General features: G+C 34.0%; 1 protein-coding gene across 2 annotated transcripts in view; it reads right to left on the reverse strand.

The window, feature by feature from the left end:
- LOC119645083 (Down syndrome cell adhesion molecule-like protein Dscam2) overlaps nucleotides 1–18,505 on the reverse strand; it is a 55,241-nt gene that overhangs the window by 23,965 nt on the left and 12,771 nt on the right. For both annotated transcript variants that reach the window (XM_038044974.1, XM_038044975.1), the window contains exons 5-7: nucleotides 17,558–17,675; nucleotides 9,754–10,202; nucleotides 8,624–8,768 (exon numbers count right to left, since the gene is read on the reverse strand). In XM_038044974.1, the coding sequence (XP_037900902.1) occupies nucleotides 8,624–8,768; nucleotides 9,754–10,202; nucleotides 17,558–17,675 (712 nt within the window). The remainder of the gene's footprint in view (nucleotides 1–8,623; nucleotides 8,769–9,753; nucleotides 10,203–17,557; nucleotides 17,676–18,505) is intronic.

An 18,505-nucleotide genomic window follows, 5' to 3' on the forward strand; every position in this document is an offset into this window, starting at 1 on the left:
AATGTTTACCACAAATACTACAAAATTACGCAAACAGACAGACGTACAGACGAACATGCGAACTTGTTTAGCTGCATTCAAGGCTTGTAACTGGCCAAGAATTTATGTATTTTATGGATTTTTTGAAGCGTGCTTGTGCTTATTATAAAGGAATTGAAGAAATAATTAAATTTCATTACATTATAATATTGGGTAGGCGTGGTCAATTTTTTTCATTTTTGTACACAAATGGCTAAGGCATCGCCCACAGAATATGAGTTCAAATTTTTCTACATTTATCTGCTACAGTTTATGAGTAATAAACAAAAAACCAATTTTTCATTTCCTTCGAAAAACAGCGGTGTTCTCAGTTTAGATGGTATTAAGGGTGTGCCCTTCAACAGATTTGGCCCATTTTCAATATGAACCTGCGTGCAAGAACTTCCAATGCTTCTGCCCAATTTGAAATTGATAGCTTCAATTTTGCGCGCCAGGTGAATATTTACAACAGACATTATACAGAGAGACGGAGATGCTTAAATTGATTCAGAGTTTAATGCAGATCAAGAATATATATACTTTGTGGGGTGTCTGAGAGTTCCTCTTGGGCATTACAGAGGTTTTGACGAAATGAGCATACCGCTCATCTTTTGGTGATGGGTATAAAAATAATCGATCGTGTTCATCGACTGTTATGGAGCACTGAAATTTTATTTTTTTCTCGTTTTTTTTTTTTTTTTAAGAGAGAATGGTATAGAAATTTCGCCGACAGGCAAAAATAATCATAGATAACGTGCCTTGTGGAATACCTTTCGAATTGTGTCGATAGTTGAGTAAAATATAATAAACTTGTGTATATATATATATATATATATATATATATATATCCTTCGTATTGTTCCGTGTCTTTGTGTATTAAATATGTACATATCGTTTCGACAATGTAATCTTTTTTTCGATTAGGTAAAAATTCCTTCACACGACCATAGAAAATTTTAACTGAAATTAATTGGCGTATCTGACAAACTTAAATGCGAATTGATATAACGATGAAACGAAAACAAATTACCTTTGATACTTAATCGTCTTTAGTTTCATATGCATACAAGTATACCACAGTGTATACTCATTTAAAAATAAGGAAAAGTATACGCTCTTGATTCGTAAACATTTCATAGAGTGTGATATTACATTAGGACACCTTTAACACAATTTTTGCTGGTATAAGCAGGGGATGAAAAAATTAAGTTGTGTACATCTGACAAATGCACAATAATCAATTATATTAATATATTATAATCACAGGTGTTGGATCAACGTTTGCTTGTAGAACAGGCTACAATTCTTGGGGTTGAGTGCCCGCCCAATGGAATGTTCATTCCAAAACATTCGCAATTTATTTCAATGATGCTTTAGATGGTAATCTGCTCCTCACTATTTCCTCTAAAATTTCCCATAGCCTGGGAAGATATTTGATAATATTCTTAACGCTCCTCAAATCAAAAATTCATCTTTTTTAGCTCTATTATCATCCTGGAATACTTTAATGTTTACTTGCCAAGCGAGAACTTTATCGCTGAGGACGCCGAATGATTGAGTGGTGATGCGAATAGGTAACCCAACTGAATACCACGATACAGTCTCCCAAATTACAATGGAAACTTCATGTTCCGTGCGTTTGATTGTAGTAAGCAAGAAGTTCGAAACGTATGCTTGTTTTGGAGTTCTAGTTAGAGAAATTCGATCGTGTTGAGGAAATAATGTGAACGATGATTCATTGGACCACATCAAATTCTTTCAGTCAAGTGACATCAACATTTTCCCATACCGCAACTTAATATACAAACAGAGAACCACACAAGAGATGAGATTAAAACAGCGGGAAACCAACTCGAAAAAATGTCAATATAAACGAGAATGCAGTGAGCAATGAATGCATATTGACATATGAATTCTCGTTCCTTCATTGTTAGCCAATGAAATCTCTGTGTGCCTAGTGTATTGTTACGCCATTGATTTTTGGTTTACTTTTGTGACTCTTTACTTTTCCTATGTTAGGCTCATATTGTCATTGCTCATGTAATCTATGTGCGAAAGTTCACAATTCTTTTTTTGTTCTTTTTTTTAGTAACAATTAATCCTTTGAATACAGATATTACTTAACTGTGTTCATAGTTGAATTTGATTATAGCAGCTAAGGCGCTTAATTACACTAACTCATTGTATGTTTCATTGCGGTATTTCGAGAAAAAAATCCTTATTTCTATTTTTATCTTTTGCATCGTTTCATTTATCTTTCCCCATAGAATCTCATTTGCTGGTGCAATAATAGCATATATTTAGAACCATGTTTGAATTTGTTCTATTTGTTGCTTATAAAGTTCACGAGTGCTTTTTTAATTTATAATTATATGTTGCCTAAAGGTATTTCCTTTGATTCGTTCTTATTATTACGAATTAATTATTCTTTCGTCAATATATGTATGTATCTTTTTGTTTTTGTTTATAATGCATAGAAATGTATGTCGTTAGCTTTAACAAACTGTACAAGTTCTTATCTATTTCTTCTATCTAAAGGCCCATTGAAATCATAAAGAAGGAAAAAATATATAAAAAAGAAAAAAAAATTTCTTTTCACCGTCGCCAAGTTAGGTTCAAAGTATTTCTTAAAATGGTCTACGGGTTTGAATTAAATCAATCAAAACAGCCAATAAGCTTTCAATTTGTTTACAGCATTCAACTTAATGTTTCATTACTTCTTACTCCAATGCGCCAAATCCGGCTTAGAGATCAGTTAAATAGGTTCAAAAATATTTCTACGATTCAAGCAACAATCGCATTGTATCCATATATCGTTTTCATAATCAAAAAGTAGCTTAAGTCATCTATACAAGGAACGACATTCCAAATACATTACGCGACATTAAGGACTAGTTTTCCTGTTTTTGGAAAAATGATACTCATATGTATTTTATATATTATTATAATTATTAATAAATTTTGATAAAAAATATAGATTATTAATGCGTAAACGGTACAATATATAATTTATTGAAAATTTGTTGTCTTTTGTCTGACACCCAATTGGAAATTTAGATATGCGGTAGTTATTTGTTATTAGCGAAAATACCAGTAGTAGCAGTAGTAGTAGTAGTAGTAGCAGTAGTAGTAGTACAAGTATCAATAGTAGTATTAGTAGTAATAGTAGTAGTAGTAATGGTAGTAGTAGTAGTAGTAATAGTAGTAGAAGTAGTAGTAGTACAAGTTGCAATAGTAGTAGTAATAGTAGTAGTTTTTTCCTTCTGTAAATTGGAGGAAAGGATCGTATGAGCAATAAATATTTATTTGATAGATGTGAAGAAATATGAATACGAAAATTAAGAATCAATGACTTTTCCACATTGGCAATATGACAATCGGTATGAATGCGAATGAACGTATGAATATATGCCGTAGAATAAACAACACTACAGTAGGCCATGATCTGCCATTATATATCCTATAGACATTCCTTTAACGTCCTTTCAAAATGCCTTTTGAGAGGCAGCAAAGTCCTTCACTCGCTTTGCCATCACATATCTTACGAGTTGGGGGTGCTAATATTTAAGTTAGTTTAAGTAGCAGTAAGACGACAGCGACCAGCGGGCTGTGAGCATCAGTGTGAGTATCACTTGAAAGTAGAAGGTTTGTTTTTGAACTTTGTCAAATAAACGTTAGGGTAAAGAGGATATGAACGTCAGAATAGTGAGTTTCTATGCACGTAACGATATAAATAAAGTAGTCTAAAAGATTGGCATATTTGACTCGGAAAAAATAAGTGGTCTTGTAGGTAAACCCTGGTGACCGGCGAGCGTACCCTCACTATCCGTACCAGGCACAAAGAAACGCCGTCACAGGTGTTATAAGTGAAGTGATCGAAAAAGTGGTCTGATCCAAAACATTTTAAATATTGTTCATGGGTGAAAACACACCAGCGTCTCATATTTCATCAAAATATCTCGAAAATTGCGACCTCTAGCTTGAACATAAGGATACATCGACATTTATCAGATGGGTATAGTTTTATTCCTTGTGAGTGTTACATACGTTTGGAAACGCTTTCCATAGTTTGTACCACAAGGGGGTAGGGTATAATGAGGTGTTATAGGGGAAATGATCGAAAACGTAGTTCGACACGAACCATTTTCAATAGTGTTCGTCGGTATATCAAATTTCATCAAAATGTCTTGAAAAATGTGGTCTCTATGTGAAACATAAGAAAACAAGACGAAGAATTGAGTGAAGTCAGTCCATGTATTTTTATGTTTAACTCATTTTTTCGATTTGGTTTGGATCGGTCCACTTTTTCGACCACTCACCATATAAGGCCTTAATTCGAAAAGTCCTTATGTAGAAAAAAATCGCACAACTCGCTAAGCAGTAGTATTTCGTCGTTTCAAAGTGATATGAAAAACTTGGCTCAACTGGGGCAATTTTTTGAACCCCCTGTTATATAATCGCTCCTACGGAAACTGAAGCTTTATATGGTAAAAATTTTTCAATATATCATTGCGTAAATTGGCTCGTAATAGTAAATTGGCAAACAAGTCTATCTTACCGAATTCGGATCATGTGAGTCTATTTGTTGGATACCACCGTATATAAGGATTCTCATCCAACGTAAACCCTTATATGCCAAAAAAAGTCTAATTGTTAACATTTCTTGTGATGAAAACTTGTTCGTAATAGTAATTTGACACAAAAATTAAATAGACAAAATTTAAACCACATGGCCTCTGTTTCTTGAAATCCGCTCCATATAAGATTTTTCATGAATAGTAAGCCCTTTCAAAAAAAAGGCTTAATTTTCAGTATTTCATGACAAAAATTGCTCCATAGTAGCAAGGTAGCAAAAAAAAAATTAATGCCCTGGAATTTGAAACAGATAGTTCTAATTTTTCGACCATAACATATCTAGGGGTTATCATCAAAAGTAGTAGAGTAAATTTCGAGTTATTTTTGTGACGGAAACTGAAAAATAGTAAAGCTTTTGGGAAGTAAATTAAGTTTGTGAGGATGGGCATCCTCCAATGTGACGGCTTTCATGAAAAGTATATCTTTACAAGAAAATGATATGTAGTTTATGGTGTGCATTACCAAAATGAGTTAATAACTTTGCTAGACTTACTCGGCTCTAATGCTCTTACTTTGTTTTAATGCAATAAATTATTGATAACTGTTTAAAATGATATTAATTATGTAATCATAACATGTTCGGATCCATCTGTGTTTCACAACAACAAATTTTGAATGCCTTTCAATAATCTCGAATTTCGACGTGCCGGCCCGACCACATATCCGTCATCCGGGGAGTTTATTATCGATCTGCGGACCTTTGCAATAAAATTCGACCAATCGTTCTCTCCTTCGTTCTCACCGACCGTTAACAAGTTGCTTTATATTTCATCTCAGGTAACGCGGTAGTCGTTCAAAGCCAATTACGCATCGCTAACTTTTTTCTGCTTCCGTTCGTTAGATCGCTTCTTGGTATCCGCTTTCTCTAATTTTTAGGTTTGATGTAAGCGTTTTATTTGCAAGTTTTTGCTCAACAACGCAAATGAGTCAAGCAAAGTTATTTGGGAAAAACGTGATTTATTTCATTTTTTTCCCCTTGGGGGCATTGCACATGTAAAAATATTATTTACGGCTTCGCCTGTATTTTCTATAATGCCCGCCGTTAGCTTGAAATAAAATATAGAAATTTTTTATTGCTATGCTTTTGTAATGAATGACCAAAATGCCCATCATATTTCTTTTCGCTTTGTTTTTGAAAACAGTTTTTAGTTTATGTTGTACTGTGCAGATGCGTTTTAAACGTTCTGGTCTATTCTAAAGGCTAACGTACCTGCAAGAATTTCGTATGTTTTTGATAAACATAAAATTGACACTTTCACTCTTGCGACTAGAAGAAAGTTTCGCACAAACATTGTACAGGCGAACTGACGGACACGCTTAAAGCGATTCAGAATTTAATGCTCGCTAAGAATATGTATATATACATATTTAAACTTTATGGCAAATGTTTAAACGAAATGAATATACCTCCATGCTTTGGTGGCTTTGGTGGATATAAAATGGAAACACAAAACTTATCAGCCGAAAGCAAATATACCGCGTAGAGATAACAGTAACGCAGGCAAGAGCCACAACAACGATAGCAACAAGAACAACAGCATTATCAGAAACTGTTGCTTTTGTAGAAAATAGTGAAAGAAACATGAGAAATAATTTTAATTAAAACTTAAACCACCAACGATATAAAGTCGACACGTCAAAATCAACAGCAGCAACAAGAACAATAAGACAAGCTTCAGCTAAAAAGCGGGTAATTGAGAATCCGTAAGTATGTTCAGTTTTTTTTATTATTATTTTTCTTTTTTTTTTCTATTATACTTGAATACCGTATTGTTAGCTCTGTGAGTGTGTGATGTATATGTATATGTATATGTATATCTATGTATGTGTGTATGTGTGTGTGTGTGTGTGTGTGTGTGTATGTTAGATTCGTAACGGTTCTCTTAAGGTTTTTTTTATTCTTTTTGCCTTTGTTTAGTTTTTCTTCGTGTTGCTTTTCTATCCATGCAATTCGCAATTTATTCCATAGCGCGCTAATATCGGCTAAGAATACCTCTGACGATTACGATTAACACTGCAAAATTTATTGCGATGACAACTTCTACGCTTCTAGAGACTTTAGAAATCGTCAAATGAAAATGAAAAATCAGAAATGTTAGTTGAAAGCAATTTTCAATTGAAAATCGGTCATGATTAAGTAAACCTTTTGAAAGCTGAAAATTAAAAAAAATCTATTATAAGTGTAGTCCTTGAGATTTTCAATAGACCAGGCATTTAATGTTCAATTGACGATTTGCAATTTTTAAGTAATAGCATCTGATTTACAATTGATGATGATATCTGAATTTAGTTTACGTTACAAATGCATTTGCATTTATTATACACAATACATCCAATGCAATATTTTTTCAAACAAATTAAATACAACACACATTGCACGTTACACACCATGTACACCAGTGCGTTTATATGTATGCGTATATGTTTCATGTAGTGATGTTTGGTTGCAATACTTTATGCATATAGACCTACCATTAATGTTTTTATTTAAACATTCATATTGAAGTGACTTATTTCAGTCAGAGTGCGCGCGTGTGTATGTGTGTGTGTGTTTGTGTAAATATGCACACACTGTTAGGGGTTCGTATTAATTAAAAAAGAAAAAAAAGAAAAAAAAACCCATTCTGTACACCCTTTAAGTGAACTATGTTGCAGCTCTATTGAACAGAAGACATTCTTGGTCGATTTGTGTGCGCATAAGGGTCGAGGAATTAATATTTCTTATGGCTTCATTTGTATAAATTTTATAAGTATACACTGGTATGTGTCTGTGTACTTGCAGGCAAATTTTCTCCCCTTTACTTTTGATAAAGATCATCCAAAGTATGCAAAAGTTAAATCCTATTTAAACTTTACTGATTGTTGTTTTTGTTTATTAAAGCAAACACTCACACACACACACACACATATATATATATATATATATATATACATATATGTATATATATGTACACGCATACAAATGAAAAATAGTTGTGTTTAAATAATTGTTTTAAACAAAGTGAGAAACTCCTAAGCACGTACGCATGAACGACATTTGTAAAATTTTTACAAATCTATCTATCTATAATCTGTAGTCCGTTTTCGGGAGAGTTAGTCAATTGCCCGATTATGTTTGCGTATTCTTCCTTTTGTTCCATGCATTTATTTATTTATTAAATTTTTATTTTTATTTTTTTTATATACACATTACGCACAGAATATGTGTTAAAAAGAAAAATTTATTGATAAATTTTTTCTTATTAGTTTTGTTAGGTTAGCTTAAAAAATTAGTCAAATCGTCTAACAAGTTTCAGTTTTTTAATTTTGCAATTTCAAGGATTGAAGTTTGATAATCCAACGTTTTTATTCAATCAGACAGTTTTCATTTAAAGTTTATTAGCTTTTAACCCGCAGCCTCTTAAACAAATACAAGGTCGTTGTTCTGACAAGGATTCAACGATCAACTTTCTGTTTTTTTTTTTTTCATTCTCCTCCACCCTCCTGTTCTCATTTGTACTGTATATATAGTTCTGGAATTTTTTGCGTAGATTGAAGAGCCATAGCATGTTATTATCTCGTAAATACACCCACACACACATACACACACGTATATATATACATACTGATTTTTGCTTTTAATAAAAATTAAATTCGTTTTCTTTATTTATTTACTTTTTTTTTTTTTTTTTGATGAATTTACACACACACACACACACACACATACACACACACATACATACATACATACATATATACATACATACATACATGCATATATATGTAAATATAAATGGCACCCATGCTGCCTGTGTCTGTGGGTGGGTGTTTATAAATTTACGAATCTGCCCACTCCTCTAAGGCTTACTATTCGCTCACTTTTTGTTCATTTCGTTTTATTTTTAACTTCAATCGTACATTCTCATTTATATATATGTATGTATATATATATATGTCTGTGCATACAGACGTACAGAAAAAGTTCAATTACCTTCCGTTTGATGGAAGAGGAAATCCGTCCAATGTCCATGAAATTTGTGGTGTTGGATTTCCGGCTGCTGAGCATTTTAAACTTACTGCTGGCCCTGGCTGCAATGTTTGCTCAATAAAACTATATAGTAAAACAGGAGGTGCATCTGCAGTAATGAAAATAATAAAAAAGAAAAAAAAACAAATGCACAGATTTTTCAATTAACTTAAATATAACAAGTAAGTAAATTACATTCGCTTTAGGGCGAATCTATGATACCCACCAACCATAACACAATAAAATATATTTTCAAAATAATTTTCTGCAAACCGTGCCTTAGTTAGTTGATCAAATGAATTCATCCTTTTAGCTGATTTCAAAGCACACTTGCAATCAATTCAAATGTGGGCTTATGTGTAACTCTCGACACCGATAACTACTCCTATGCATAAAAATATTTTAGTTTTTTTTTTTTTGCCTACCGCTTACGGTACTACGGCCAGATAACTAGGACCGTCTAATCGCAAGTTTAAAATTTATATTTAAATTTTTTCGTGAAACATGATAAGCGGTTCTGATACGTGATTTCTAAATATAACAAACGGTACAGCAAATCTAATATACCTTCATACTTTGATGGTGTGACCATAAAAATTAAAAAAAAAAAAAAAAATAAAAAAACCTTTTAATAACCCAAAGTAAAAGCACAAATAATAATAATAAACAATTTTAATGAAAGACCAGAAATTATATTCGACTTGGGTAGAATTTTCATGCTCTTGCGTTGATATGAAAATATTTATTTTCGATAAATATAATAATAATGACTATTTTTTATATCACATATTCTTTCATTTAGGGACGAATGGCATATCGCTTGGGTAGATAGTATTTGATTTTAAAGTAAAACGATTATTATCTTTTAATAGGAAAGTAATTAACTATCATTCGCAATATACAGAATGATTATTATAGTTAATTATAGTTTTTTGCAATTATACAAGTAGTGCATAAAATATCGCAAAATTAATTGATTCTTATATTGATCGAGCTGAAACTTTCAATTCGTTGGGAGAAATGGAAGGATAAACCGGGACACGACAAAGCAATTGACAATTCTAATTAAGAAGAAGAAAACGAAAAGCAATTACCTCCTAGTTGTAATTCGGCAGTGGCTTGAAAGGTATCACCTTCAGGTCGCCGGACAACGCATTGATACATGCCACGATTTTCTCGGCTAACCCGTGCAACTATTAGAGTGTCTTCAATGCGTCCTGACGACGGCAATTGGCGGCCGTCTTTATACCATAGTATATTTTGCATACCAACTGGACTGCCATTGCTTGTCACCAAACAGCGAAACTCCGCCGTGCCGCCCATATGAACACTAAGCACATTTGGTTGTATTTCTACTTGGATGGGTGTGGCAACCGATAGCCGTAATTCGGCGCTTGCTTCGCCACCTACATTACTAGCGGTACATTTGTAAACGCCAGAATCTTCGCCAGTAACCGCTTCTATTGCCAAAATTGGTCCCAATAAGCGTATGCGTGGGCCGCTTAACACCGGCAAAGGTCCTGGACCGTTGTGCGTATACCAACTGTAATAAAAGGATATTAAGAATATGAATAAATGTATAAACGTGTAAAAGGCTTTGATCTGTATGAGTATATGTTACATATTCTTCCCGTTCAGTATGCACATACATAGAATGATCATCAAGTCTTGAAAAAGTTTATTAAACTAATAATGGAAAAGTTATGCAGTTAATCAGGTGACAGCAAACAAAGCCTTGTTATCGACAAGTGAAAGCACTTACGGTTCAAAAACACCAACAATAATTTCAATTTATAAGCAAGCAGCTTAGCAACATCGCTAAAACAAACAACAAACGAACTCAAAATTGTCTTTGGATTATCAATCTTGATCATAAAAAAAACTAAAATCTTTTCATTATCTTTAGTTTAAGTTAAATAAGAAGAAAATTATATTTAGCAAAAGAACGCGAACATCTATCTCTTCACTACATATATAGTACATCCATCCATCGTACGTATTGTAAGCCATATTCTCATCCGACGGCGTTGGATAGACCTTTCTATAAATTTGAAACTTGTGAATACTTGTGTTAATATATATATGTATATATAAACCTATGTATATATGAAAGTTCCCATTTTCGCGGCACGCCCGTTCATTTAGAGATTATTTTTTAAAATGCTTTTGGCATAGAAGCTCTCGGTAGGTGAGGGCAAAATAATAAAATTTTGCGGTTCCTCTTCTCCAGCCAAGTCGCGAATATTCCCCTCCTGGTTTTTGTCTCTCGTTCGAGGGAGTACTTAATCAATGGATCTATTTTGCCAGCCTGAGTCATAAGCAATAAAATTTACGTGCGAAAATCCCCGAGAGTGTAATAAGCGAATTTTGTTTTTGTAAGTTCCTAAAGCAGCCTTGAGTGTGCCGCTTACACTGTCTTCCATAGGGCTAGGTAAAGACGGTTCTTCGATAACTATCGTTATCGACGTTAAAGTCTGGCACGAGGGTGACCCTATTTATAACGTACACAGACAACTGACCAAGCGGATTGTTTTTGAATAAGATAAGCTACGTTTGCTAATACATGTACGCGCTCTGTCCATCTGGTCGAGATACGAACCGAGAGAGCCCACGGCCACACCATTTTCTCCTCATCGCCATCGTAAGTAGTCTTATGGATAACTTAAGGATTCGACGAATACACCCCAATTCGATCAATTTACGTTCTCCAAATAACATATGTGTATATTTATATATACATTATGTTTTCAATATTCCCTTAATGTATTGTATGTTTTTCTAAAGTCGAACGCACGGAAAAAAAACCGCATATTATAGTATTAAAAATTAATATTTGGTGGGATATGCTTTTTCCTTAGTAACGTCATTTAAACGGTTTCACATAAAGAACAGGGATCTTCGTCCATTCTTCTTGCAGTATATTATTCAGTCCTTCGACTCTCTTGGAATTTCTATTGATTGTTTTCGCAGACGGCGATCCAATTCAAACCACAGATTTTTGATAGCGTTCGCGCCTGGTGATTGGGGAGGAGTGTAAAGCACTTTGGGGCAATTATATATCCCCGAAGCTATCCCCGAATTAAGTAGGGCGTATGCTTGAGGTCGTTATCTTGTTAGAATTTGAATGTTTCACAAATACCGACTACAAACCATAACATGACCATTTCCATGCTCGCCGCCGCAAGCCGTTGATACAAGAGCGTAATAGGAAGCCAAGACTAGAATAGCCAGGGAAAACGCCCAATTCTTAGACGTTGACGAAGTTATTTGTGCTCTTATCAGCAAAGGTAACGAAAGTTGGAAACGTGTTTTCTCGCAATTTCAAATCTTTTCATAAATCGAGCTCTGTGGTTTGTATAGAATACGATACGGTGTTTAGCTTGTTTCGCAAATCAATGCATCTTCGCTTAAGCATATAAGTAAATATATGTTTTTTTAATCAGAGACGTTTTATTTTTACGGATCACGAAATACAAGTCGTGACTGTCTTTACTCAAATCCATATTATGCGAACTCAAAAATTCCATCAAAGCCGAATATACATAGCTTGTCGTCTCTTGTTAACTTTTACTTTTGTATATACGGTATAATTTTTTTTTCTTTGCAATCATTTACCAAAAATGCAATGTAGTTAGATGGGCAGTGGTTTGTGTGTCTGTGTGCGCGCCGAATTGTTTAATTGAGAATAAAGCAAATAAGACAATTATGTTCGGCTGCGACCGAATCGTCAATTCAAAAAAAAAAAAAAGAAAAGAAAGGGAAACAAGAAATTTGCAAACCCTATAATATTGGGTGGGCATGACTGTTTTTTTTTTTACTTTTTGTAGAATAAACGCGTAAATTTATATCGTGTGTCGCCTGTAATTCAAACGTAATGGACAAACCCCCAGGAAAACGGGATGTTTTCTATTTAAATTGTTCTGTGGACATGTCCTTTTAACGATTTCACCCATTTTCAATGCAACGACATCGAATGTTTTCGCCAAATATAAAGTATATAAATTCATTTTTGCATATCAGAACAGTTAACAGACAGATGGACACACGGATTAATTAAGAAATTTGATACTTCATCGGTAATATGTAGGCTTTATGTGATCTTTGAAGATTTTTTCTGAGTGCTGCGAACGTTTCGATATTTTTGTGCAAGTGCTGCAGGACCAGTTCTATTTTTGCAACTGCTTTGGTTTATAATTAACAAACAAAAACAATTATTTTTTCATATTTAGAAAAGAGAAACGGTCTCAGGTGAGCTTGTACTCTGGCCGTTTTGGCTCAATTCCAATGTCTACCTGGTTGCAACAACTTCCAATTTCTTTTGCTTGATTTGAAGTCGATAGCTGCACTTTTACGACCACAAGAACGTTTATCACAGCCATTATAAAGTCACGCAGATAGATATACAGACAGCCAAACGGAGATGCTTAGTTCAGTTTAGTTGTTGATGCTGATCAGAAATACATAACCTGATTGGGTCTTTGAAGCTTCCTGCTGGATGTTGCAACCAGTTTGCAGAAATGAAAGCACCCATCATCATAATAGTATTGGGTCGCACTCAAAGATGAAAGAGGGATAGACAGAGAGAGAGAGAGAGAGAAAGAGGGGCAGATTAAGTCATGTTAATGATAGAAATGACTTTGAAAATTTTTTTTAGAAATGCTCTGTTCAACTGCTGATATGTGGTTTTGTATGTGGTAATCAGAATTTTCTTCAGTAAAAATGCGGCAAACTAACGCATGTGCTTGGTTGTGAACAATTTTACGACCGTTGAACGAATTTGTTTTTTCTTTTTTTGGTCCGATACACTTTGCCATCAAAAAGAGTATCCTATGGAATTGTTTAATAATTCACATCATTTTAAAGCCGTCTAATGAGGACTTTAAGCTGATAGCCTAATGACTATTCGCCTTTTTCGTTATACTTGAGCGCAATCAAGCTAACGCTCTCACCAAAAAATCAAACTAGCTCCTAGCTACTTGCATCATTTTACCGCAAATTTGCTGGGCGAGTCCAAAAGGTGTTGGCGAAAAAACTCTGGAAAATTGGAAAACTTAAAAACGTCATAAACATTTAGCACGTTAAGTGGACCTTGTCATCACGGCATAAACTGAATATCACATGTTCAACGGGGGTACGATATTCGACGCAAGTTACGAAAAATCTTTTTTATATTTTTTTTTTTTATTTGACCGATCACCCAGGTAGTGCCCTATATTCGAGTAACGCGGGGAACATTATAAACAAGGGAAGAAAGAGAAAGAAATAGGGAGACGGTGGCTGCAGCCTAGTGAGATTTATGCCTTTCCCGACTGAGAACTCACGATAGCTGCACCCAAACAAAAAAACACTATACTGCCCTTAAGAGACTTGGACTCGCGAGCACAGACTTGGCAATCGCAGTTCTTATCTACTCCGCTACTCAGGGAAGCTTACAAGTGTTTTCCCAAAACCAGAAGAGTACAAATATTGTAATCTGAATCTGATCTAATTGCATTGTTTGCCAATTGTGGAAAGTCATAAAACACAAAAATAATGGATTAAATGGACTCATTAATCAATCTGTAACGATCGCTACGTTCATCATCAATCATGGAAATTACACGCACACGCTCACAAGAATTTGCTCTCTTTTTACCCATATTGATCAGTATTCTTCTCTACTATGCTTCTTTTCAAAATTTTACTTTCCCTTTGTATAGTTGAATATAACAATTTCTGGTTCCATTCCAAATTATACTTTTTCTAAAAATTAACCGCCTACTCAAATTTGTTTGGAACTATACTTCTCTTTGCATACATTCTTTTCGTACCTTTTACGCATCCATGTGAATTAGTGTAATGTAACAGAATCCCTATGGTATGTATTGTCTGTATTACTCATGGGTATGTTCATTTCGTTGAATCGTTTCCAGAAGGAGGCTTTAGACATTTCGCAACATTTATATAATTTCGATCAGCATCAAATTCTGAATCGATTTAAGTATGTCCGTCTGCCCGTCCATGCTATGTCTATTGTAAATATTCTCCTCGCAACAAAAATAAAGCTATCGACCTTACATTTGGCAGAAGCATTGCATATTGTATGCAGGCTAATTGAAAATGGGCCAAATCGATTGAAGGATACGCCCACAATTTTATGTAAGCATAGAACACCCTTGTTTTTCAAAAGGGATAAAACTGATTACTCATAAACAATAGCAGATGAATGTGCAAATATTTGAACTTATATTCTATGGGTGATGTTGGGACCTGTACAAAAATGGTAAAAATTGACAACGCCTAGCTATTATATTATAATCTATCAAAAGCTCATAAAGATAATACATTCTTGGACAGTTTCAAATTCGTCTATCTCTGTGTCCCTCTGCCCAGCTGTGCTGTGGTAAACATTCCCCCTATATCGCCTACCAATTTGCAAAAGAATTTGAAAGTGACCTAAATGCCAACAACGCCCACACGGCTATGCGACAAAGATTTGTTTTTATTTTGAAAATAAAAAAAATCAATCTCATCCACTCAATATTATAGAGTATGAAAATTTAGTTCGTTTACTTTTTTTAATCTTTTATAGGATAACGGTGATGGCTTTAAAACATTTGATACCGACCTAATATAACTTTTTTCCTTGTTATATATAACACGCTCGTTTTCTACACCTAACACATCCACATACAGCTCGTGTAATGTGTATATGTTATAACATAGATTGCATGAAAACAGCATAGTGTAAAAGTATGAAAAGCCCGTTGAAATAATGCTCGTTCTTCCTTTGTGCTGCAGCAGTCAACAAGGTAAGTGCTATACAAACCAGACAATATACGGAATTACAAAGACGGACAAAAATGAAACTATGTCAAGGGAAAAAGTCACTGCTAGTACATCGTAGCTTGAGCTTCACCGTAGCTACAAGTACCCGTTTCAAGCTGATACTCCATGGGAAAGAAATGCTAAAGATAAATTTGAATATTTCAATATAAGCAAATTGCGGAAAAGGCATTAGTTAACAAAACTCCAATTATTAAATTCTATTGCTCAATTTTTTGGAAATACTTAGCCATAACACGGAGATGGGAATCTACAATTCTTCAGTTCATAGAAATTGACGTTACGGATACGCAATAATAGTTTCATTGGATTATGGCTTGCGACTACGATTTTGCTATAGCATTAATTTTGAGATAAATGTATACATGTTACATATGTAACTTTTTTATATAAGAAATTTAGGAGCGATACAACTTTATCCGTTCCGAATCAAAAGTATAATATTAAGAATGAGCGAGGAACTATCAAAAATCTGTTGCTAATTTCTATCATAACAATTGAGCCGATCTTCACAAGGAAACTAAGGTTTATACTGGAATATAGATTGTTATCATAGACTTCTAGAGATTATCTAAAAGTGGTTTGAAGACAGACATCATCATACTGTTTATGAGCTATTATTTAAAAATTTGCTATCCTTTCATGGGATTCTCCCTTTAAAATTTATGTTATGTACACGTGAACGTGGATGAAACGAAGAAAAAAGCCTTGCAGCAAATAATACGTTCGGACGTGGTTCGAATGTGGTTTCGGTTAGGGAAAATTTCTGAAGAATGAAGACCGGAACAAAAAATTGCCGTACCCTGATAGAATTGGCTTTGTATGTAGAGTGCAACAAAAGGACAATATATGGGTATTAATGTTTGCTCAACTTCAGATATTTGGTTATCAGATCAGACGATTCACTTTTCAAATATATTAGACGGGATAGATCGGATAAAAGTAGGGGTGAAGTAGCTATCTTAATTAGGAGAACTCTGAATTGTCCCTTATTTAAACCAAGTAAATCGAATGCGTAGGCATATAAATTGTCTGCAATTCATCCCAGGATGGTTAGCAGTTTACAACGTCAATTAAAAAATGCATTATTTGTGTTTAACCCAAATACACGACCTGACACCAAAACTTGTGGCTGCCGGATGGCAAATTAAGAGAGAAATATATTTTCTCTATTGATCTTACCCTGCGTTTCCCTTCTATGATATGCTAACAAAATGAGCGCAACTATGCTTTTAATTTCCAAAATTCTTCGCCCATCCATCCAGATGCAATAGTCACTTATCTTCAAAACTAACTGTTAACCATCCAAAGGCAATGATAAATTTAAAATCTGATTATTTTATCTAAACTTCACATCTGGTAGAACATATCATGATTGGAAAGAGTTTCATTTCATTATGAAGGACTTTTTAAGACCCCTCTCTAGATAAAGGAGCTTATAAGCGCTGATCTGCTCGTTTCCCTATTATACAAAGATGATACTTAATGCCGCAAATATATTTACTTAAAATCTTCTTAGATAAAATGGGCAGACTTTATATTTTATTTAATATTGTTATTTCCATAGACGTCATTCGTTCAATTATATGAATTTTCTTGCTTTCAAATTGTTTATCAAGACAGACAGATTCGGGAAGATATCAAAAGTAACAAAACAAAAACTAAACCAGCTGGACGCAATTCGTCCGCAAGAAAGTGAATGTTGCATATCTCTTAGTTGATTGAAAAAATACGTTCCAACTTATGTAATAAATAAGATGAAGGGTCTAGCTGAACATTTCTTCAGAACTTTATCATGTAAGAGATTTGAATCGCCTAAAGATTGCCGTAAAAGCAATCTTTTGCTCCTTGGGAAACCTTGGGAAAAATTGCTTAGTAACCTGCCTAGGCATATTAGTTTTCCCAGTTCTGTCTATAAACTTTCCGAAAGAATGATCAAAGAGAGACTGATCAGCCTTGTTGAGAGCTTGATTGATTTTACCCAATAAAGTATTGTACCAAAATGGCCTTAGACCTGATGCGGTTGACTATCTATAGCATAAAGAAAAAAAGCAGACAAAATGGGCAACTTACCTGTATTCAGGTGATGGGCAGCCTTGGGCTACGCACAACAACACAGCACCTTCGTCTTGAGATACTTGCACGTGTGCTGTATGTTCCACAATACTTGGCGAAATAATACCACGGTGTGCTGTAGTATAAAAAGTATAAAATTTTATCAATTTCCATGCGGTGTGCACACGAAATCGCTATAAGCATTATTTTTCAAAAATAATTACGACATAATTTTCAACGCGAATGCGTTCCTCTATAAATTCATCTTTTATAGAATGAATTGTGAATGAATAATAAAATTTACTTATCGCAATTTCGGTTTCTCTTTATGAAAGCAAAATAAATTTATTTTGTAATTTTATCACCCGACTGTGAATTGAAGCGGACAATCGAACTTTTATATAAAAGATATTCATTGTTACTCGAACTATTATGTATACCCAAATACAATTCGTAAGAAAAGAAACTTGATCACTCTGTCATTCAACTCGCATGAGAGACTTTTTTTTTTTTTTTTTTTTTAAATATTCCCCATTACTTACAATTTACTAATTTTCTACATGTTACATATTCCCACTTATTGTTATTCTGGCAACTTTACCTAAATGCATTTCTCCTCTCGGCTTCCGTACTCTTATTCCTTCTACTCCCTTTCTCCTTACACATATACGTACATGCATATGTATGCCTTAAGCTTATAATTGAATTTGCAGTATTTCGTTATTTCGCTATGCTCGGTACATGTGCGCTTGTGTGATTTTTTATTTGTGTGTTAAATGTATTTTTATTTTTTTCTTTTTCAAGTTTTTATACTCAACCAAAAGGACTTGAGATAGATCCATCTTCGAGAGATCTGGATCAATTTAAGCTTGTCTGTTTGCGTTTTTTGTATTTAACATTTTGATTATGAAATTTTGTTCACCAACATGTTTCGGGCGGGGAAACCAACGCTATTGAAAATGTTTC

This window comes from Glossina fuscipes, unplaced genomic scaffold, assembly GCF_014805625.2.
Source record: "Glossina fuscipes isolate IAEA_lab_2018 unplaced genomic scaffold, Yale_Gfus_2 1, whole genome shotgun sequence".
NCBI lineage: Eukaryota > Metazoa > Arthropoda > Insecta > Diptera > Glossinidae > Glossina > Glossina fuscipes.